Source organism: Vicugna pacos, chromosome 17, assembly GCF_048564905.1.
Source record: "Vicugna pacos chromosome 17, VicPac4, whole genome shotgun sequence".
NCBI lineage: Eukaryota > Metazoa > Chordata > Mammalia > Artiodactyla > Camelidae > Vicugna > Vicugna pacos.
The window spans coordinates 6,554,326-6,577,080 of record NC_133003.1 but is presented as its reverse complement, the minus strand read 5'-3'; the positions used below and the strand labels follow the sequence as shown (position 1 = coordinate 6,577,080).

General features: G+C 42.5%; 1 protein-coding gene across 1 annotated transcript in view; it reads left to right on the top strand.

Annotated features, from left to right (window-relative positions):
* The window catches only part of LOC140686657 (serine/threonine-protein kinase Nek10-like), a 77,275-nt gene that overhangs the window by 20,640 nt on the left and 33,880 nt on the right, over positions 1-22,755 (top strand). Inside the window, exons 2-7 of the mRNA XM_072940860.1 lie at positions 3,864-3,993; positions 4,512-4,582; positions 12,264-12,477; positions 19,273-19,456; positions 19,549-19,635; positions 21,106-21,160. Of these exons, the coding sequence (XP_072796961.1) occupies positions 3,864-3,993; positions 4,512-4,582; positions 12,264-12,477; positions 19,273-19,456; positions 19,549-19,635; positions 21,106-21,160 (741 nt within the window). The remainder of the gene's footprint in view (positions 1-3,863; positions 3,994-4,511; positions 4,583-12,263; positions 12,478-19,272; positions 19,457-19,548; positions 19,636-21,105; positions 21,161-22,755) is intronic.

Below are 22,755 nucleotides of genomic sequence, written 5' to 3'. Positions count from 1 at the left end.
TTTTTGGCTGTCCTGAAGACCTTTGAACGCCTTTTCTGTATTTGGGGACCTTCCTACTTTTTGAATGTCCTCTTGTTAAACAAGGCACCAGAAAGAAAAGTGTTCTTTTAGCTGCCCTTGCAGCTGTACCAGGTGGCTACCATGTGGCCTCAGCAAGACTTGGATCTGCAGGTGGTGAATGGGAGAGAGCATGCACTGGGCGGAGTCCAGTTTGGAGGCAGGGCAAGGGCGGTGGTGGAAGACGGTGGTATTGGCGTCCTGGTGTCTGCTGTCCAGTGTCAGTGGTGAAGGCTGTGCCGGGGAGACATTCTCACTGAAAAGCCCCCAAGGCTGGCTCTTGGGTCCTCCCAGAAACCCTGTGAGTCCCTTAACGGCATTTAGTAAGTGCCTTTTCTGCGTAAATGAGCTTCCATGCCTCTGTGGGATAAGGTGCAGTAGTAATAGCTTTTAATTACAAAAAGAACAAAAGAAAAGAAGATGCATCAGGAATACACACAGTCTCTGACTCCCTCCTCCCCAACCCCAGTGGGAGGGAGATGCAGAAATGCTGGTGGCTCTCTCTGTATTTATTGCTAATTTTAACAAGTAGCGTTTTCTGAGCACGAGGCATTCTCTGGCATAATAATTTCAGCAGTTGTATGAGAAGGACTGTCATTGTCCCATCTGTTAGATAGGACAGAAGGAAGTTAAATACCTAGTCTTATCCTGAGTTCCACAGAAAATGGAGCACAAATGCTAGCCCTTTTTTGGGAGGTGGTGGTCCCAGGGCATTGAGAGTGAGATGAACTGAGAAACACGGAAGGGAAGGGAGGTCACAATACAGTGTGGTGTGTTGCCAAGCTGGCCACAGCTTCAGTAGAAACCACCAGTTACTTGGTCAAGGGGCATGTCTCTGGGTGGATCTTAAGGCACCTGTGTGCATTAGAAGAGTCCATTGGGGGAAATAAGGGGGGAGAATTCATCTCTGTTTCTCATTGGTCAGAGTTTGTCCGTAGGCCCTAACTTCTCCATACTTCCGGGTTGTGTTCCCCACCCCTCCTGGCAGTGTTGTGGGGCAGGGTCACCTATGGCCAGAGTCACCCTGTAGAGCAGGTGGCCTCCACCTGGGTGCAGAAGCTGCTGGAGCTTTCATCAAGGCTACCAAGAGGGAATCCAGAATTCACCCCGGGGAGCCAGACAGCTGTCCTTGTTAGGAAACGGGGCTCTCTACTGGATAAGCTGGGGGGCATCCAGGAGGCAGGTGGACCAGGACAGATCAGGAATGGACATGCAGGTACATCCCTCTCATCTCTGTCTCCATCAGCATACGGTATTTTCCCCGCTCGTCTATGTCTGTGTCTCTGTTTCCTCTTCTCATTAAGACACTAGTCATCTGGATTAGGGCCCACCTCAATCAAGTATGAACTCATCTTAACCCGATTACTTCTGCAAAGACCCTATCTCCAAATGAGGTCACATTCATAGGTATCAGGATTAAGGACTTCAACCCACAGCAGCATCTCCATAACATTCGGGTTGTTTTTGAGGCAGTAAGGCTGTCATGCCCAATAAGCAACCCAAATATGTTGTGGGAGCCCCGGGGGAGAGAGGCTCGTGGGCGTCTAGGCGGGACTGGCTGTGAAGCAGACAAGTACTGAGCTAGACCTTGAGGGGCCACAGCGCTTCAGGGGCAGACTCAGAGGGAGCAAGCCCTGGGGAGGTTTGGGAGGAGCAGGCAAAGAGGAGGGAGAAGAAAGAGAGCCAAGGGAAACTAGAGTCAGACAAGACACGAGAAAGTGTCCGAGGAGGAGCACAGTGCTTTTCCTAGGTCACAGCATCCAGTATGCAGAAGGGCCAAGCATTGAGAATTGTCGTTTCATGGGATGATTTCATGACTCAATGGAAAGGACCAAAGGACACCCCTTAGATCTGCAGATAGGCAGTGATTACCAGGAGTGGTTTTGGGGGAATAGTAAGGGCTTTGGGGTGGGGGGAGGTGACAAGCAGTCACAGGTAGAACCAGCAACAGCTCGTGGAGAAGTGTGATGTGAACTGTGAGAATGAGGGTGGTGGTGAGAGGCCAGCAGAGCTGAGGATGCTGGTGTCCAGAGCAGAAGAAGCCACTCATGGGGAGAGGTAAAGAGGGGAGAGAGGGCATGTATCTGTGGAGCAAGTGAGAAATCAAGACCCCTGCTTCAACAAAGTGCCTTCGTTCTGATGTCGTCTGAACAGTGAGGGGGCTTTTACACATTATTTAATCTGAAGAGAATTCTAGAATATTTTTGAAAACTATTGAATTAGATATTCCAGCTCTTTTAAAAAATCTGTTATTAGCTGTAGCTCTACACAGAGTAATTTATAGGAAAAGATTGAATAAACACATTCAGAGAATCCAGATTTATTTAGTCATGTTTTCAAAAGGACATCGACAGGAATAACGATTATAGCTGTAATTTATTTGCATTTCAGTTCCTAACTATCCGTTAAAATTTGGATACATCTAAATTTCGCCTTTAAATATTGACTTGCATTAGAAAAAGTTTCTCAGCACTGGCCTAGTAAAAACACTTGTTTAGGGTTTTTACACCAAAATGAGATTTTTAATACTGGTTTGTTTTTTCCAGCTCTCTGCTTAAGTAAATTTACTGATCATGAAATTTTTTGAAAAAATACATGTGCTGTTTATCATTATGAAATAAATTCATGACGGTTGGAAGAATTTGAAAAATATATAAATGTATCATGAATTTAGAATCATATTATTCTGCCACCTATCCCTAACCATTATTTTGGTTTTTTTTAATTCTTTTTTATTGTGAAATATTTCATTAGTTAATAAACATCCATTTATACACACTGGTTTCAATATATTCTAGCTATATTATATCTACTTAGGAAAAATGTTTTGAAGAAGTTATGCTATGTATTCATTCAATTGAAGACCCCTCCCCATTCTATTTCCTCTTCCTCCCCAGAGGTGATCACTACCCTGAAGTTGAAGTATACCCTTTCTGTCTGGGTTTTCATGCTTCTGTAATGTGCGTAACCATTCATTAACAGCACGCAGAAGTGTCACCAGCAGTTGAACGGTCTGCCTCAGCCAGACCCTCACAAGTTGGTCTCAGCCCAGGCTCTGGCGGGGGGGCCCATCCAAGGCCTCTGGGCACCGATCGGAGGTGCCTGGTCTGGGAGCGCAGCCGTGACTGTACACGTGGCTGACTGGTTTTGACAGGGAAGCCGAGATTGTTACCGCAGCTCCCTCCTGGACCTGTGGGACACTGGCAGAGTGCCACGTCTGGCGTGGGGAAGTCAGTTTCCTCCCGGGAGGTCTGCCAGGCAAAGCCCGTGGTTGGACCCAAAAGATCACACACAGGGTTTGGCCTGGAGCTGTATCCCTTAATATGGCAACTCTGTGTTCAACTTTTTAAGAACTGCCTAACTGTTTTCCAATAGGCTGCACCATTTTACATTCCCATCAGCAGTGTATGAGGATTCCAATCTCTCATCTTTTTTTTTAAACAACTTTATGATTCCTGTACAGTAAACTACACATATTTCAGATGTACAGCTTGATGAATTTTGACAGATGTCTACACCTATGAAACCATCGCCACAATCAGGATAGCTAGCATTTCCATCACTCCCTGAGAGGTGTTTATGCAGTTCATTGTTATTTGTGGCTTAAAGTAAAATTCCTTAGTTGTGCTGCTCAGCTCACCAAGCCTGAGAGTATTCACAGACACTTTTTAATGTTATTTGAATTAGTGAGCCAGAGTTTTGTTTTTTTTTTTTTGCGTCTCCAACTATAGCTTGAAAGTGGAACTTTTTTCCCGTGCTGACTTCTCCCTTTTTCACTGTTCATGACCATCATCATTTTCCCGCAGCCCCGAGGTGCTGAAGAGTGAGCCGTACTGGGAGAAGGTGGATGTCTGGGCAGCAGGCTGCATCCTTTATCAGATGGCGACTCTGAGCCCTCCCTTCTACAGCACCAACATGCTCTCCTTGGCTACAAAGGTAAGCAACCTTGGGAGGCAGGCAGGATCTCATGTTGCCAAATCTACCATTCCTTTTCTTCTCAGATAGAACCTTTGTGATTTGAATGCAACTGTCGATGAAAAGCGGCATTGTTTTATTAGCCGCTTGACCCAGTTTATTTTTTGTTTCTTCCAAATCTGCATCTTGTGCTGTGGCCCACATTCCCCTATAATTGTCTTCACTTTATCCTAGAAAATTATCAAAATAAATATACCACTTTGCTTTTATTCTTAATTGTGTTTTGGACTACCCTCAACCCAGCATATTATATTATCCTGCACATCATTATGAACGTGAGGTTAACTTTAAGTCAGCTTGAAAAGTACAATTTTTTGCTCAGAAACTTTCAATTTATATGAATTTTTCTGTTTTGTTTCTGATGAAAGTGTGTGCACGAGGTTATGATGCTTGTTGAGTAACTCTAGTTTTGTGGCCAAGGACCACCCCCTAGAGGCACCGTAGGTCCTTTACGTCCGTCACTCTCCTCTGTATGGCAGATCGTGGAGGCAGTGTATGAACCAGTGCCAGAAGGCGTCTACTCTGAAAAGGTGACCACCACCATCACCAGGTAATTTTGTCTCACAACCGCGAACCTGTCGGGATTACCAAGAAATACCTCACAAAATCACTATGTAAATATTTACAAAGAGGAAGTGATCCCAAAGAACCCAAGCCTAGAAAAACGTTTGTGCATCACCAGTCACGGGGACCAATTGGAAGTCACCCAAGTGTCCAAGAAGACGTAGGACATTGACTTGACATACTGCAATCATTAGATTGATGATTCAGAAGACTTTGTATCAGCCTGTGAAACAAGGGCAAACTGAAGCTTAGGAAAACAAAATGTGCAACTGTTTATAACTATCAGAAAAGACATTAAAATAGGTGTAGATATGAAAAAAGGCTGGACAACAACACAGGAATCTAAAAAAGGCCACGTCAGATGATAAAATTACAAGCATTTTTTTCATTCATATTTTTAAGTTGGTAATATTCTATTTTTAAGTTGATAATGTTATATAATAATTTCTCAAAGAAAGTCAGAAAGAAGTGCTCCAGCTAGCCAGGTAGGAGGAGTGTAATAAAAGTCCTTATCCCTTTGGAGTCTCAAAGTTCGGTCCCCACAGTGCTTGTCCCAGCTGACATCGCCCGTGCTCTCTGCCCCCTCCACCCCAGCCACAGGGAGCCCCTGCGTATTCCAGCAAGCGCTCTCCCTCTGGCCCGTCTCTCTTCCCCTTCCCCCCCACCCCATTCTCTTCCCTCTGGTACACGCATGGCAGAGGCCCTCCCTTCCTCTGTGTCGCTGCTGAGATTGCAGTTCTGTGTTACCGGGGAGCCCTGATGCCCCCCCCCAGCCTCCCAGCAGTTGCCCGCTTTGCAGAGTTCATGGCCCCCACCACCCCTAACTTAATACGTGTGCCTGCGGCCTTGTTTCTGTGTTGTCTCTCTTCCCCACCTAAAGGAAAACTCCACAAAAGTAGGGACTTTTTAAGCTTACTTTACAGTTGTTCAGTGCCCAGAGCAATGCCCAGTGCAAAGCAGACGCTTAACAATTGGCTGGTTGTATGCATGAGTGACCTTTATCTGCCTGACTGTTACTTCTGGACCATCTTCTGTTCTTAAGTTGGCCCCAGAGTATTACTCTGCCCCATCAAGATGAGTCAGACCCTCATTATTGTAATAGAAATCCGAGGGTCGCCTCAGATAGAATCTTCATCCGTCCCCCTGGCCAGTTCCCTTCAGACTCAGTTCTGTGTCTGTCCTCGCTCAGCTCCGTCTCTGACGGAATGGAATAGACACGCTGCCATGGCTGCGCCCCTTCCCTCTGGCTTCCCCTCCCAGCCCATTGTTCAGGCATAATGGATACTCCTCATATGTTCATAGGATTGTATCTTGAATCCTTCCTTGCTCAGCACGATGCTGCCCTACGTCCTAAGCACCTCAGGCCCAGCGGTGGCCGAGTTTCACTAACTGTGGACTCTAAGCAAACAGTCTGACTATTTTCTCTGCACCTGTTTCCTCATCTGCTAAAGCGGGGATCACAGCAGTACCAGCCTCATCAGGCTGGTGTGGTGATTATACAAAGTAACACGTGCAAATCACTTAGCACAGAGCGTGGCCACGGAGAATCTGGAGCAGTGCTGGCAGTTCTCATTGTTAATGTCCCGGCCAGTGAGCTCACATCCCTTTCTAAATCGCCTGAATTCCATGTTTACCAGATCTGCCCTGTTGCTAATGAATCCAGACAAACGTATTTAAACTGCTCGTCTCCTGTTCTCTGCTATTTGCTTTCTGGGAAATGCCTTAAAAATTCAGGAAGTCTCCAGAGATGTCAAGACAGGAGAACCAAACTGACTCATTGAAGCTATCCTTTTCTTAGGTATTTGAGTGCCACAAAGACTAGGGGACAGTAGTGTGGAGAAAAAGTACAGAGAGCTTGTTCTGACCTTGTGGCACTGGGCAGACAGGGCCATCGCTTGCTCCTGATCGTCCCCTTGGCTGTTGGTATCCACGCCTCTTAGTAGCAGAGTCAGCGTTAGATCCCAGCATTATCGTGAAAAGCTTAAGAACCTTAGTAGGTTCTAGAATCAAGTGGATTCTAATAACCTTGTCCACTCACCTTAACCTTCCCGAGCACCACTCTTCCCATCTGTCATGTGTGGGTAGCAGTAGTAACCACTCACGGGCTTGCTTTGAAGCCAGAATAGGATCGGGCTTCTGATGCTCTTAGAACGGTACCCAGCACGTAGTAAGTCCTCCATAAAATTAGGTATTGGCATTATTAATAATATTATTTATGGAATGAAGCATATAAATTTAAGATGTATTTGATGAAGGATGGTAAAGGGGGAAATGAGATTACAGAAGGACTTGGTCTAGTCTGGGGATGGGGGAAAGTTTCTCTGAAGAAAGGGCATATAATCTGAGACCCAGACATTCACTAACTCTCAGTGAGCAGAGCAGAGAAAGCACTTCACAGACCCGTGTCTCTGAAGGCTTTCCTCAGCGGGACAGCTTGTTGGTCTGAAGAACTGGAAGAAACTGGAGATGCAGCACATCAAGCAAAGGAGAAAACAGACAGCGAGTGGGTCTGGGAGGCTGCCAGGGGCCAGGGTGGACTAGCTGCTGTAGGCCACGTCGAGGGCTTGAATATTTATCTCCAGCAGTGAGGAGTGGACTGAAGGGCTATTAACAGGTTGAGACATAGTGAAGATTTCTTCTTCAGCAAGGACCATCCTGGCTGATCTCTAGGGAATAGAGCAGGGGGTATGAGAATGGAGGGAAAAGCAGGTCCACTTGTGCTGAGTGGTGACAGCGGCTTTGACTGGACTCATGGTGGTGTTGATGGAGAGAAGTGGGGTTGTTTTGCTGTGCATTGAAAGTTGAGTCCATAAGTGTTGAAGTACAGTTATACAAGGATGAAAAACTACTTAAGTTAACTGGGAAAATGGAATGACACTGAGAATATGAAAACAACTGGATTTGTGATGTGGAACTTCAGCAAATGGTACCAAGCCCATGGAGTGGAAGTTCTGGGGAGGCCAGGGTTAGCTCACCGTTAGGAAGTGTGTGTCAGAATTAGAGGTTCCACAATGGAGCAGGCTGCCGGGTGGGTGGTGAGTCCCCTGTCAACCAGGCTGTTTAAGAGGATGGACAATCACCAGTAGGGGACAACGCAGTAAATGTTTTGAGTACACTTCTAATTCAAAATATTAGGAAGCCCATAATTAGTAGGAACTGAGCCTGAAATTTTATGACTGACTACAAATTCAGATTGCAGCATGCAGCCTGTAACAGATACAGTGTTCACTGAAAGTTGTTCAAGACTCAGTGCCTGGGTTCATATCCCAAATTTTATCTTTAGAAAATTTGACATACAACCAAAATCCATTGTGAGTTGCATGCAGTTACATATTCCAATTGCTTTGGATTTGTAGTCTTTAAAAATTAAGTTTAAAAAGAACTAGGGAACAAATTCAATTTCCCGTTTTCTTAGTTTCTTAGCAGGCTTTTAAATTGGGAGAATAGCTTGGTAGCCCAGAAGAGTCTGGGGCAGAAAATACGTTTTTTGTTGCTCTACCCAACACCAGCATTGCTGTTTTTGCCTTCCAGTCCACTGTTAAGAGAGCGTTTACTTTTTAAAAAGGAAGAACATTTCCTTTTATGCCCAAAATATCCCAGTTGCCTAAGTTTTCCCTTTCTACGCCTGGTTGCACAAGCCATCTGGTGCTTTGTGTCACTGCCCATGACAGCGCGCACGCCTGGAGGGGACGGAGCCGGCTTGGACCCCAGCCCTGCCTCTGACCAGAGCGCAGGCACCACCGCCAGCGCGTGTCACTGCTCACCCGTGGGAGGGAGCAAAGTCAGCTCGGCGGCGCAGCGCTGCCCCTCCCGTCACGCCCAGCCTCTAGCCACGCGAGCACACCGGGGACACAGTGACACCAGCACAGAAGTGCAGCCCCCGGGCCTCAGGCCCTGAGCCCACACCCCTACCAAGGTGGAGCATGCCAGCACCCCTGGGAGAAACCCAGCTCCCTCAGGGTCCTGCTCCAGCCCCTGCAGCCCTGATCCCTCCTTTGACAGGGCAGTGACAGCCACTGAGCAGAGAAGCCCCAGTTTGGCCCTGGGCCTGGCTCTGGCCCCTCCAGCTCCACCCCTACCTCCCACCAGGGTGGCGGCCACCAGCACACGTGGAAGAAGTTGCGGCCGGTGCTGCTGTCAGATCCACCTCCCGCCAAGGCCCCTGAGCACATGCAGTTGCACAGGGATGTTCCCACACAAGGCACGCCTGCAAGACCAGAGCAGGTAACTGTTTCTCCTAAATTCAGAGAGACAGAGAAAGGTAAACAAAATGAGAAGAGGAGAATATGTTTCAAAAGAAATAACAAGGATACACCCTGAAAAAAAACCCTAATGACCATGATAAATCATTTACCTGATGAAGAGTTCAAAGCAATGGTAAGAGAATGCTAACTGAACTTGGGAAAAGAATAAATGAACACAGTAAGAACTTTAAGAAGGAACTGGGAAATAGAAAAAAGGACCCAACAGAGCTAAAGAATAAAATAACTGAAATGAGAAATACCGTGGAGGGAATTAACCGCAGATTAGGTGACACGGGAGAACGTATCAGTTATGTGGGAGGCACAGTAATGGTAACCACCCTATCAGAACAGCAAAAAAAATACAACCAACAGATTTTTAGAAAGAGTAGTTTAAGGGACCTCTAGGACATCGTGCATACTAACATTCAAATTACAGGGATCCCAGAAGAAGAGGAGAGAAAGGGGTCGAAAATGTATTTGATGAAATGATGGCTGAAAACTTCCTGATGCTGAAGAAGGAAACAGACATCCAGGAAGCACAGAGGGTCCCAAACAAGCAAACACAAAGAGACCCACCCCCGGACATCCCATTATTGAAAGGGCAGAAGTTAAAGATAAAGAGAGACTTCTAAAGGCAGCAAGAGGAAAACAAAGAGTCAGTTACAGGGAATCCCCAGAAGAGTGTCAGCTGATTTTTCTGCAGAAACATCGCAGGCCAGAAGAGGGCGGCATGATATGTTTAAAATGCTGAAAGGGTGGAAAGCCCTGCAAAGTTGAATACTCTACCCAGCAAAGCTGTTATGCACAACTGAAGGAGAGATAGAGGTTCTCAGACAAAAGCTAGAAGAGTTCATGACTACTAAACAGACCTTACAAAAAATATTAAAGGATCTTCTTTTAAGTGGAAAAGAAAAGGTACAGTAAGGAAGAAATTATAAGAAGGGGAAAATCCCACTGGTAAAGGCTGTGGATCAAATGCAGAAAAGCTTTTGAAAAATTCAGCACCCATTCATATTAAATAATCTAAAGAAGAATGATTTATAGAGGGTGCGTATCTCAACCTAATACAGGTGATTTATAATAAACCCACAGCTAACATCATATACAATGGTGGAAAACTGAAAACTTTTCCTCTAAAATCAGGTACAAGGATCTGCACCTTCTACATTTCTACTTAACATAGCATTGGAAGTCCTAGCCACAGCATTCAGACAAGAAAAAGAAATAAAAGGAATCTATATCAGAAGGGAAAAAGTAAAATTGTCACTATTTGCAAATGACATGACACTGTACTTAGAAAACCCTGAAATCTCCACCAAAAGACTGTTAGAACCAATAGCTTGCTATTGAGTTGTTAATAGTTGCTTTGAGTTATAGTTGCTATTTGCATCTTGGCTTCAGGTCAGATCAAATTACATATACATATATACATAACTATATATAATCAAGCACACATAATTGTATCCAATGAGAACAAATGCAGAGCATCTGTTAGGAAACCATAATGGAGCCACATAGATTATGCAGCGCCTGCCCACGGCTCTGTTACCATGGAGACACGTGCACATTCGCACCTGATTTGCAGAGCAAGAGGACCGCGCGCTTCTCGTTATGTGGGCTGTAGTGATATGTAGCTCCAGAGATCCGTCCGCGTTTGCATTTCTGGATTCCTGAAGTAAGCACTTTGTGGTGGTTGTTTCAGAAAAACACGCCACGCCTAGAATTTGAAATTAAATCAGCGAGAACCAACTGTTTGCATTCTCCATCTTTCCTTTGCTCTACCCTCTTTAAATTGTTAACCCGAATAACTTCAAAGTGCATCCAGTGAAGAAATGAACATTAAAATACTCTGAAATCTCCAAAAAGATGAATACACAGGAATCTGTTGCTTTTCTATACACAGCAAATACTAATGAACTATCAGAAAGAGAATGTAAGAAAACGATGCTCTTTACAATTGCATCAGAAAGAGTCAAATAGCTAGGAATAATCTCAGCCATCAAAAAGAATGAAATTTTGCCATTAGCACGCCCGTGGATGGACCTGGACCTGTAATGCCTAGTGAAATAAGTCAGAGAAAGACAAATACTGTATGTTACCACTTACAGGTAGAATTTAAAAAGTAAAATGAAGGAATATAATAAAATAGGACAGACTCACAGATACAGTGAACAAACTAGTGGTTACCAGTGGGTAGAGGGCTGAAGAGGTACTGACTGTAAATATGTGTATACAAATATACAAGAATGTATTGTACAGCACATGGACTATAGCTGATACTTTGTAATAACTTTACATGGAATATAATCTATAAAAAAATCACTATGTTGTATACCTGAAGCTATTTTAACATCGTAAATCATCTATCACTTAAAATAAAAGAAAAAAGAAAATTAAAAAAACCCCTCAAATAAATAAATACAAGAAAGAATAATAAGGAAAATTATAAATTAGAGTGTTATTTTTACTTCTGTTACTGATAGCAATTTTGTGTAGTAATTCCTGTGCATTGCCTGGAGACATCGTTATAGGTGAAAGTTGTGTTAACTATGGGTTGCTAAATCAAATAGAAGGTGTGAAAATTAGATCTTTTTCTCCAAGTCCAAATAAGTTAAAATTTATTGAGAAGTACACATGATTCAGTGAAATTAGAGCTTTTGATTTTTTAAAAAAGAGACTAAATAGTACAGTGAGTGCCAGAAGGATTTAAATTATGCTAAGCAGTGATCTTGATAACCGGCTCCCCGGGCATCTGGAGTAGCCTTCTGCTGGGGGTTGGCTGTGACAGGAGCAGTCCTCACTTTAGTGGGCTGATTGGTGTTTCCTACCTCCAAAATCTGAGAAAGTTTCGGCATGCAGTGTGTCAGATTAGCTGCTTTAAAAAAGAGCACTCCACACACCTTAAACCACCAAGTAACTGGGTTGAATTTTGTTTTTATGAAGTCGTGTTTTGTAAGACTCACTCATCAAGACGTGTTGACATTACCCCCGCACAGCTGGGAAAGTCACTACGTTGTGACGCCCCACCCCACCCCACCCCCAGAATCCTTCCTTCCTTGTGGTGCATCACGTGTGATGTTATTGGGACCCCTGTTTGTTTCACTGGCCAGCGAGGCTGTGTGGTTTTGGAAAAGAGCCACTTACCCAGGAGAAGCAGACCCCGCCCACCCCTCCTGAGACCCCTCCTGGCCTCTGACCCTTGCCCACCAGCCCCCCTGCAAGGAGAACAGTGCTGTCCCCTTCTCCTTCCCAGACTTTCCAGATGTCTTCTGAGAAGTCTCAGACTGAACACTGTGCTCGAGGTCTGTCTCACCCCAGGTTCTCTTGGGTGCAGACGCCGTGGTGGACACACAGCGGCATTTACCCTTGACCGTCCACACCCCGCGGCCTGGTCCTGACTGTGATTAGCTTGTGTTCTCTTAGATGCCTCACGCCGGATGCAGAAGCCCGCCCAGATATTGTAGAAGTCAGCTCCATGATAGCCGATGTCATGATGAAATATTTCGACAGTTTATCCACATCCCAGCTGGCCCTGGAGAAGAAGCTGGAACGGGAACGGAGGCGCACACAGCGGTATTTTATGGAAGCCAACCGGAACGCCGTCACCTGTCAGCGTGAGCCTGCCCTGCTGTCTCACGTAAGTGACAACCTTTCAGTCTCTTCAGGATGCATTCTGCTACACTCTCTGAGGCCTATCATGCTTGTGCTAAGGAAGATTTGTCTTAAGTCAGAAAAATATTCATTGCTACATATAATATTTCACCATTATATAGTTATATATTTGCATATATTTTGATACCTTAAAATAAGTCACTATAATTGATGTTCCAAAGGTGTAATGCATAATTTGTTGTAAATTATAAAACCAGAGTTATCAAAAAGATCTCTTAGAAATTCTTTGTTTATAATCTTTGTATAAATAGCAGAGACTGCTTGTAATTAACTTCTTCAGCAATCTGGAAATACGGATGAAAATGCTGTATGTTGATTTAGAGAAGGAAATCGTATTTGTCTTAAAATGTGTTTTATTAGTCTGTGTAATTGCTTTCATTAGTCTTGGTGATGGTAATAATGTTACCATTGTACAAATCAGAATGTGTGCTGTTATTTGTCTTGTCAGTAACCTTTAAATTATTTAGATACGTAAGTTTATTTCTGAGTGTTGTTTGAAAAGGGATGCCAGAGCTACAAATACCCAGAAGGGCAAGTGGTGGTGCCGGTGACCCCCTTGTTGGTGTCCCTTTTCTTCCTTCCTCTGTGCCTTTGTTGTGTCATGACCCGTAACCCATCCTTCGCTCATGCTCTGGGATCCCCGAAAGCAGGGGTTTAGTAAGGGACCCTTCAACCTGTAAGTGTTCTTTAATACCCTCCTGGAGGTGGGCCCAGCGCAGTAGGGTCATATGGCATCCTTGATCAGGATACCTGGTCATTCAGTTCCTTTCCAGGGTCCAAAGGACCTGCTGTGCCTCAGCTGGGAAAATGAAGTGACAAATTGGTCTCAAGGAAGAGTCAGTTTTGGTTTCTCAGATAACAGCATTTCCAGCAAACTCTTTTGTTTTTTTTCCCACAAGAAGGAAAGCGCTACTGTTTGATGGGTTTCTCTTTCCATACTTGGTATCCGGAAGTTAAACTTCCAATGTTGGTTTCTTTTTTATGGGTTTTATTTTGTTTTATTTTTTAATCTTTCTTAGTACAGCCATGGCTTTTATTTTCACTTTTCATGTTTTTATATAATTGAGGTATAGTTAAATTACAATATTATGTTAGTTTCTGATGTACAACTTAGTGATTTGGTATTTTTATAGATTGTAACCCATTTCAAGTTCTTATAAAATCCTGGCTGTAGTCGCTGTGCTGTACATTATATTCTTGTATCTTATTCAGATTATACCTAGTAGTTTGTACCTCTACCCTATCTTGACCCTTCTCCTTTTGTCTCCCCACTGGAAACCAGTGGCTTGTTCCTTGTATGTGTGAGTCTGTTTCTATTTTATTATATTCATTTATTTTTTGAGTTTCCACATGTAAGTGATATCATATGATATTTTCCTTTCTCTTTCTGGCTTGCTTTATTTAGAATGACATTCTCCAGGGACATCCATGTTGCTGCAAATGGCATTCTTTCATTCTTTTTATGGCCGAGTAGTATTCCATTGTATAAATATACCACAGCTTCTTTATCCAGTCCTCAGTCAATGGACATTTAGGTTGTTTCCATGTCTTGGCTGTTGTAAATAGTGCTGTTATGAACACTGGGGTCCATGATCTTTTTGAATTAAGGTTCCCTCTGGATATATGCCCATGAATGGGATTCCTTGAATCATATGGTATGTCTGTTTTCAGTCTTTGGAGGAATTTTCATACTGTTTTCCATAATGGCTGCACCAAACTACATTCCCACCAGCAGTGTAGGAGGGTTCCCTTTTCTCCACAGCCTCTCCAGCATTTATCATTTATGGACTTTTGAATGATGGGCATTCTGACTGGTATGAGATGATACCTCATTGTAGTTTTGATTTACATTTCTCTGATAATTAGCAATATTGAGAATTTTTCATCTGCCTATTGGCCATTTGTATGTCTTCATTGGAAAATTGCTTGTTTCGGTCTTATGCCCATTTTTGGATTGGGTTGTTTACTTTTTTTATTATTAAGATACATGAGCTGTTTATACATCCTTGTCAGTCTCATCTTTTGCAAATATTTTCTCCCATTCCATAGGTTTTCTTTTTGTTTTACTTATGGTCTTCTTTGCTGTGCAAAAGCTTGTAAGTTTAAATAGATCCCATTAGTTTATATTTGCCTTTATTTCTATTGCTTGAGGAGACGGCCCTAGGAGAACATTGCTGAGATTTATGTCCAATAATGTTTTGCCTATATTTTCTTCTAAGAGGTTTATAGTATCTTGCCTTATATTTAGGTCTTGAAGCCATTTTGAGTTTATTTTTGTGTATGGTGTGAGGGAGTATTCTAATTTCTTGATGTGCATGCTGCTGTCCAGTTTTCCCAACACCATTTGCTGAAGAGACTGTTTATACTCCATTGTATGTTCTTGCCTCCTTTGTCAAAGATTAATTGACCAAAAGTTTGTGGGTTCATTTCTGGGCTCTCTCTTCTGTTCCATTGATCTGTATGTCTGTTTTTGTACCAATACCATCTGTTTTGATTACTGTAGCTCTGTAGTATTGTCTGAAGTCTGGGAGGGTTATTCATCCAGCTTCATTCTTTTTCTTCAGTGATGCTTTGGCAATTCTGGGTCTTTTGCGACTCCATGTAGATTTTAGGATGATTTGTTCTAGTTCTGTGAAAAATGTCCTGGGCAATTTGATAGCTGTTTCATTAAATCTGTAGATTGCTTTGGGAAGTATGGCCATTTTAACAATATTAATTCTTCCAATCCAAGAGCATGGGATATCTTTCCATTTCTTTAAGTCATCTTTAATTTTCTTAGTCAGTGTTTTGTAGTTCTCCACGTATAAGTCTTTCACTTCCTTGGCCAGGTTTATTCCTAAGTATTTATGTTTTGGGATGTAATTTTAAAAGGGATTGTTTCTTTACTTTCTGTTCCTGCTATTTCTTTGTTAGTGTAAAGAGATATAACTGATTTCTGTATGTTGATGTTGTATCCTGCTACCTTGCTGAATTCTTTTATCAGCTCTAATAGTTTCTGTGTGGAGCCTTTAGGGTTTTCTATATATATAGTATAGTGTCATCTGCATGTAATGACAATTTTACCTATTCTCTTCCAATTTGGATCCCTTTTATTTCTTTTTCTTGTCTAATTGCTATGGCTAGGACTTCTAGTACTATATTGAATAGAAGTGATGAGAATGGGCATCCTTGTCTTGTTCCAGATTTTGGTGGGAAGTCTTTGAGCTTTTCACCTTTGAGTATTATGCTTGCTATAAGTTTTTCATAAATAGATTTTATTATGTTGAGATATGTTCCCTCTATACCCACTTTGATAAGAGTTTTTATGGTAAATAGGTGTTGAATTTTATCAAATGCTTTTTCTGCATCTATTGAGATGATCTTGTGATTTTTGTCCTTTCTGTTGCTTATGTGATATCACATTGATTGATTTGCATATGTTGAACCATCCTTGTGTCCCTGAGATGAGCCCATCTTGATCATGATGTGTAATTTTTTTATGTGTTGTTGGATTCTATTTGCTAATATTTTGTTGAGAATTATCCCCTTTCATTTCTTAATTTGTTTTTTGAGTTCTCTTTCTCTTTTCTTCTTGGCAAACATGGCCAGAGGTTTTTTATTTTGTTTAGTCTTTCAAAAAACCAGCTCTTGATTTGATTGATTTTTTATTTTCTATTTTATTTCCTCTGTGATCTTTATTATTTCTTTCCTTTTACTAGCTTTAGGGTTTATTTGTTCTCCTTTTTGTAATTCTTTTAGGTGGTAGGTTAGGTTGGTTATTTGAGTTTTTTCTTGTTTTTTGAGGAAGGCCTGTATCACTGATAACTTCCCTCTTAGGACTGCTTTTGTTGCATCTCATAGATCTTAACGTGGTTGTGTTTTCGTTGTCATTTGTTTTAAGGGATTTTTAAATTTCCTCTTTGATTTTATTGTTGACCCATTTGTTTTTTTAGTAGCATGTTGTTTAGTCTCCAGGCAACTGTTTTTTTCTCACTCTAGTTGTTTTCTTATCTCATGTAGTTGTGGTCAGAAAAGATAGTTGACGTAATTTCTGTCCTCTTAAATTTGTTGAGGCTTGTTTTGTGACCTAGTGTTTGTTCTAGTCTAAAGAATGTTCCATGTGCACTTGAAAAGAATGTGTGTTCTGGCTTTTTCTTTTTCAAATGTAATATCCTGAAAATATCAATTAGTCTAAATGATCTGTTGTGTCATTTAGTATTCCATTGTGTTACTGGTTTTCTGTCTGGAAGATCTGTCCAGTGATGTTGGTGGGGTATTAAAGTCTCCTACTATTATTGTATTCACATCAGTTTCTCCCTTTATGTCAGTTAGTATTTACTTTATGTATTTAGGTGCTCCTGTATTGGGTGCATATATGTTAATGAGTGTAATATCTTCATCTTGTTGTTCCTTTATAGCTAGTGTCCATCCTTATCTTTCTTTACGCCCTTTGTTTTAAAGTCTGTTTTGTCTGATACGAGTATTGCTACCCCTGCTTTCTTTTCATTTCCGTTTACATGACATACCGTTTTCCATCCTCTCATTTTCAATCTGTGTGACCTCTATCCTAAAGTGTGTGTCTAGTAAGCAGTATATTTTATATATTTTTTGTATTGAAGTCTAAGAGCAGCATATTGTAGGCTCTTATTTTATTATCCATCTCCTACCCTTTGCCTTTTGATTGGAACATTTAGTTCATTGACCTTTAAAGTGGTTATTGATAGATACGTATTTATTGCCATTTTAAACCATGTTTTCCTGTTGGTTTTATATTTCTCCTTTGTTTCTTTTTCTTTTGTGGTTTGATGTTTTTCATATTATACTTGAGTTCTCTTCTTTTGGGTTTTTGTGACTCTATTATATGGTTTTGGTTTGTGGTTACCATGTTTTTCATATATGTTAACCCATTACTATATATATTTGGTTTAGACTGGTCATCATGTAAGCTCAAATACGTTATTAAAAAAAAAAGAAAAAAATCTGCATTTTATTATTCACCTCGTCCACATTTTGTGATTTGATGTTCTCTTTTACATCTTCATGTTTATCTTTTTGCTGTTCATGGTAGTTATCATTTGCTTTTCTAGTTACAGTTTTCTTTTCTATAGATTCTTGCTTCTTTTCTACTCAGAGAAGACCTTCCAATATTTATTTTAGGATAGGTTTAGTATTGTTCTATTTTAATTTTTAGTTGTCTGAGAAATTATCTGTCTCCCCTATTCTAAATATTCACCTTTCTGGACATGGTATCCTAGGTTGCAGGTTTTTCTCTGCCAGGACTTTGGATGTACCTTGCCACTCCCTTCTGGCCTGCAACATTTCTGTAGAGAAATCAGCTGATAGTCTTATAGGAGGGGATCCCTTGTAGCTAACTCTTTGTTTTCCTCTTGCTGCCTTTGAATCCTCTCTTTAGCGTTGACTTTTGCCATTTAAATTTTAATATGCCTTAGTTCTCTCTGGGTTCATCTTGCTTGAGACCTTCTCCACTTCCTGTACCTGGATATCTGTTTCCTTCTACAGCGTCAGAAAGTTTTCAGTCATAATTCTTTGAAATATGTTTTGACCCCCTTTTCTCTTCTCCTTCTCTGGCCTCTATCATGCATAGATTGGCATGCTTTATATTTTCCCATGGGTCTCTTATATTGCCTTCATCTTTTTTCATTCTTTCTGCTGCAGGCAGTGTCCTGCCTCTCCCTTTGTGTGTGTTTGTTAACTGTGGGGCTCTTTATGGCAGATGCAGGCTCCCTTTCACACTCTCTCAGTTGTGGCCTGTACCATACTCCAGCCCCTTCAGGCTGTCTCCACCCAGCCAACCCCACTTCTCTCCCTGGAGTCTTTCCTCTGAAGCCCAGGTCAGCACCTAGCCACCACACACTAGTGGACATGTGTCTTAGGCTGGAGAATGAGCAAGATGGCACACATCCTCTGTGCTGGGCCCCCTGTTCTGTCTGCTGCATATCGAGGACTGCTCTCTCCTCTGAGCCTCTGAAGTTCCCTTCTGTCCCAGCTAGTCTCCTGACTGGTGAATAGGCTTCCAAAGGTGAGGGAACCTTCCCTCTTCCATAGCTCCCTCCCAGGGTCACAGGTCCCATCCCGATTCTTTTTTTTTTTGTCCCACCCAGTTACATGGTGATCTGTCTCATAGGAGAAGTTTTGATTGTATGAGATCTTCTGTCAGAGTTAAGCATTCTGTGAGTACTGTATTCCACAAGTAGAAGTGTTTTTGATGTATTTGTGGGTGGAGATGAGTTCCACATCTTCTAGTCTGTCACCCTGATCCAACCGCCCCTTTACACCTTTAGTTGTAGAAAATATTTTCTTCTGGATTCCAGTCTTTCTCACCACCAGTCGCTCTGTAAGTGCTTGGCATTGTGGTATGCCTGAGGGAGGAGGTGAGCTCGGCACCTTTCTACTCTTGCATCTTGGCCACCTACCTCCAGAATTGTTCTGCACGTCTATTCCTTAGTGCTAACTTTTCTTTCACCAGACAGCGCAGACCTTTGCTACTAAACACTTTGCCACACCCATTCTTTTTTGTCCAGTGGTAGCCTACTTTTTTTGTCATCATGGACTCCATGAACTTTATAGCATATGTGGTAGCCCACTTTTTTTGTCATCATGGACTCCATGAACTTTATAGCATATGTGTCAGTGGACCCACTGATGTGACTTCAGCAGCAATATTTGTAATGATACTTTAGTCCTTTTAAGATATATTCTACTGAGGTTTAGGTCCCGCAGAAGAAAGAAGTGGGTATTAAAAACTGAATTTCTCTTTCAGGAAACCTTTGAGAAGGCAAGCTTGAGTAGCAGCAGCAGTGGAGCAGGCAGCCTGAAAAGTGAGCTTTCAGAAAGCTCAGACCAGCCCCCTGAGGGCTTCCAGGCCCCCTGTGGGAAGGACGAAGACAGGGCCTGTGACGGAATCTTGTCAGATGATACTTTCAACCTGGAAAATATTGACAAAGGTATTTCTAGTGAAAGGGTTACAGCATGAATGCACCCTTGACTCCCTTCTGTTTCAAGGTTCATTTACTTTTTATTTTTTATGAATGTGCAGATATATATTCAGAGCTCGATGATGAATTGGACATTTTGGATAACTCCAGCATCTCCAGTTCGAGCCCTTTGAAGGAATCTACATTCAGTAAGGCTTCTTTTTCTGTTTGTAGGGTTCCAGAAGGTAGTGGTTTGGGACTGGTACCCAGGAGTCAGGTAGTTGTCACCACACATATAACTGAGTGGTTTGCTTCCTAGGTGCAGTGCACATTAATTAGGACATGTGTGTCTGTCACTCCGACAAAGCCCAGAGGACAACAGCAGTGTGGTCTTCCACTGCCTCCTGTCAAATGAATAGTTTCATTATTTCTTGCAGCAAATGCAGGTTCTAACTGGGGAGTGCAGATAACTTATTTGGAAACAGACTTAACAACCCAAGGAATAATGGAGGTGACCTTCTACGAGTCTGTTGATTGGAGGTTAGAAACCTGGAGAAGAAATTCGTCTTGGTGTAGACTGTTTCATACAACTTTATTTAAAGTAATGCAAAGGAATGTATTATACTTAAAACTCTAAAGTAAAATAAATGTTTTAATTGTGTAGAATTACAGGAAAATGCTAGGTAAATTCAGTAAAAATGAACCTTTACTCTTAATTTGAAAGAGTAAAGAAAATGGTTAAGATACATTTAAATAAATTGTAAAGAATGTTCCTTATAGTAAGATAGGATTCAGTTGACTCAACAAATCTCACCCAACAAATCTGAAACTGAAAGAAAAGACCAGCTAAAATAGTTAATGGAGAGATAAGAATGATTCTTTTAAAGACTAAGTTGATGGAATATTAAAGAGGATAAGTAGAAATACTCTGAAATTGATTAAGTGTAAATAATCCCGTCTCATCAGTGACTATACTGCGAACATTTCGTAAAAGAAGGTTTAGGATGTTCTCTCTGAGCATCAGAATAAAAGCCTAAAGATTTTGTTTCATCCTTCATCCCTTTCCAAAATTAATTGGTTCATCAAAATGGAGAATAGATGTTCTGGTTTTTCTGGGACAGTCACGATTTCCAACACCCTGTTCTGTTTTCCCTATAAATTTCCAGGCTGCTAAATAAAATATCTTGATTTCCAACTGGGAAAACAAATATTTTGCAATAAGAATACTCATGCATTTAAACGTATGTAGCAAGACCTGGAAGCAATTAATCACTGACTGTTTTGAGATGAACTCAGGGTTGTCCATCCCCAGTAACAAGGACAAGGGGTCGGTGGGGAAGTGAGGAAGGGAAAGCTGGACCCTTAATTTGCATGTGGTGACTTATCGCTGCTTGGCAAGGAATATAGGATGATTCTGACATAAATACTTTATTGTACTTTGTTAGCTGATAATAATGGAGTTTCTTTGTTTAGCACCTTTTCTTTAGGGATAGACCCTTAAAAAACCTGTCAAGTAATCAGTAATTTGCAACATGATATTTCAGCTGATGCTTTCCTAAGGGAGGACAGTCTTCACAGTAGGTACAATTGCTTAGAGATTTTTTAAACAAACAAAGGAGCGAATAAATGAAACATTTGCAGCAGGAAAATGTGAAGTTATTTTTATTTTCTTGTTTCAGGCACTTTAAAGAGAAGTTTCAGTGCTTCAGGAGGAGAAAGACAATCCCAAACAAGGTAAGTATGTACACACTGAGCTCCTGGAAATATTTTTATTTTTATTTTTTAAATTTTTGTTAAAATGTTATATTACTGTGTTACAGTCAGTTTACAACATTGTGTCAATTTCCAGTGTAGAGCACAATTTTCAGTTATACATGAACATACATATATTCATTGTCGCGTACTTTTTCACCATGAGCTACCCCAAGATCTTGTATATATTTCCCTGTGCTGTACAGTATAATCTTCTCTTGTTTATCTATTCTATATATACCTGTCAGTTTCTGCTTTTAGACTCTGCCGCGCTGAGGTTTTGGTGGCTAGACTGATACCCGATAGCAGAGGCTACCATGGGCGTGCGGTCCTGGAGGCTGTTGGAGCCCACCCTCCCAGAGCTGACTCTACCATGGAGCATACTGGGAGGGATACTTAGCTGGGGCCTGGGGTTTGAACTGGCCCTGTGATCCTCAGCCCCTCAGTCAGTCTCGCTGAGCTCAGGGAGGAAGGGCAGTTGTGCTTCCTGAGATCACTGGGGCCCTGGCTCCTTACGTCTTGTTTTTCTGCATCCCCAGGGTGTAGGTTTCACGCTCATGGCAGATGTGTCAGAGGTGGACCGTGTCAAAGCCACAACCCAGGTGGCAGGCAGTGGGATGTGGAAGTCGGGAAATGCCATTCCTTTTAGGGATGTGACCCAGATGTCGTTCCCTTCCCTTCTGGTCACAGACCAGGACTTAGTCACGTGAACACATTTAGCTGCAAGGGAGAATGAGGACAGTTGGGGCATTCGGTTCTAAAAGATTTTTATTTTGCAGCAACTAAGCACTTTCTGCCACAGTTGTCTCTTGGGCTAAGGACTAAAATGAAACTCTCTGATCTGGACTTTGGCTAGTCCCTGGTGACCTTCATAAGAGCAATTCAGTGGCCTTAGGTGAGGTTGGTGGGAGCAGAAGCCTGACTGGGGTTTTTGTAAATTGCAGAGGCAGGGGTGAGGAGCAAGTTGGAGAAGGTGAGGTGTGAGCTGGACCGTGACCTGGTGGGGAATGTTTGATGGGAAAGGCCTTCTAGAATCAGGATGACTGTGGGTGAGTGGCCTGAGGGGAGACTGAAGACGGAGGGGAACTGAGCAGCTGGAGCCGGAGAGCAGGCCTGGGAAGGCAGGAGGGACAACCCTTCATCTGTGTCTGAAGAAAGGGAGGCAAAGATAACACTCAGCTCAGGAGGCAGAGAAGAGGACGATTACGCTTGGTGGTTTCTATGTATTACATGAAGTTCCAGGTCTGCTGCCGAGAGGATGGTCTAGACTCAGGAGTTTGGTCAACTAGGAAGAGCTGGTACTGAGGTGGCAGGAGACTGAGCAGGGACAGGTGGAAGGGCTGCCTGCAGCTCCGGGTCTGCGGCACCAGTGCAGGCTGGGTCCGTGTCAGTGGTGGTGACAGCCCGCAGGTGTGGAGCCGCGGGTGATGCTGGCCGAGGCAGTGGCTGAGGGCTGGTGACAAAAGGCTGAGGCTGTGGATCTGCTTTATCAGTTGGGCTTTGTGGGTGCAGCAGGAGACCCTGACTCGGGCTGACCTGTGTAACAGGCTTCATTAGAAGGCCATGGGGGACTCACA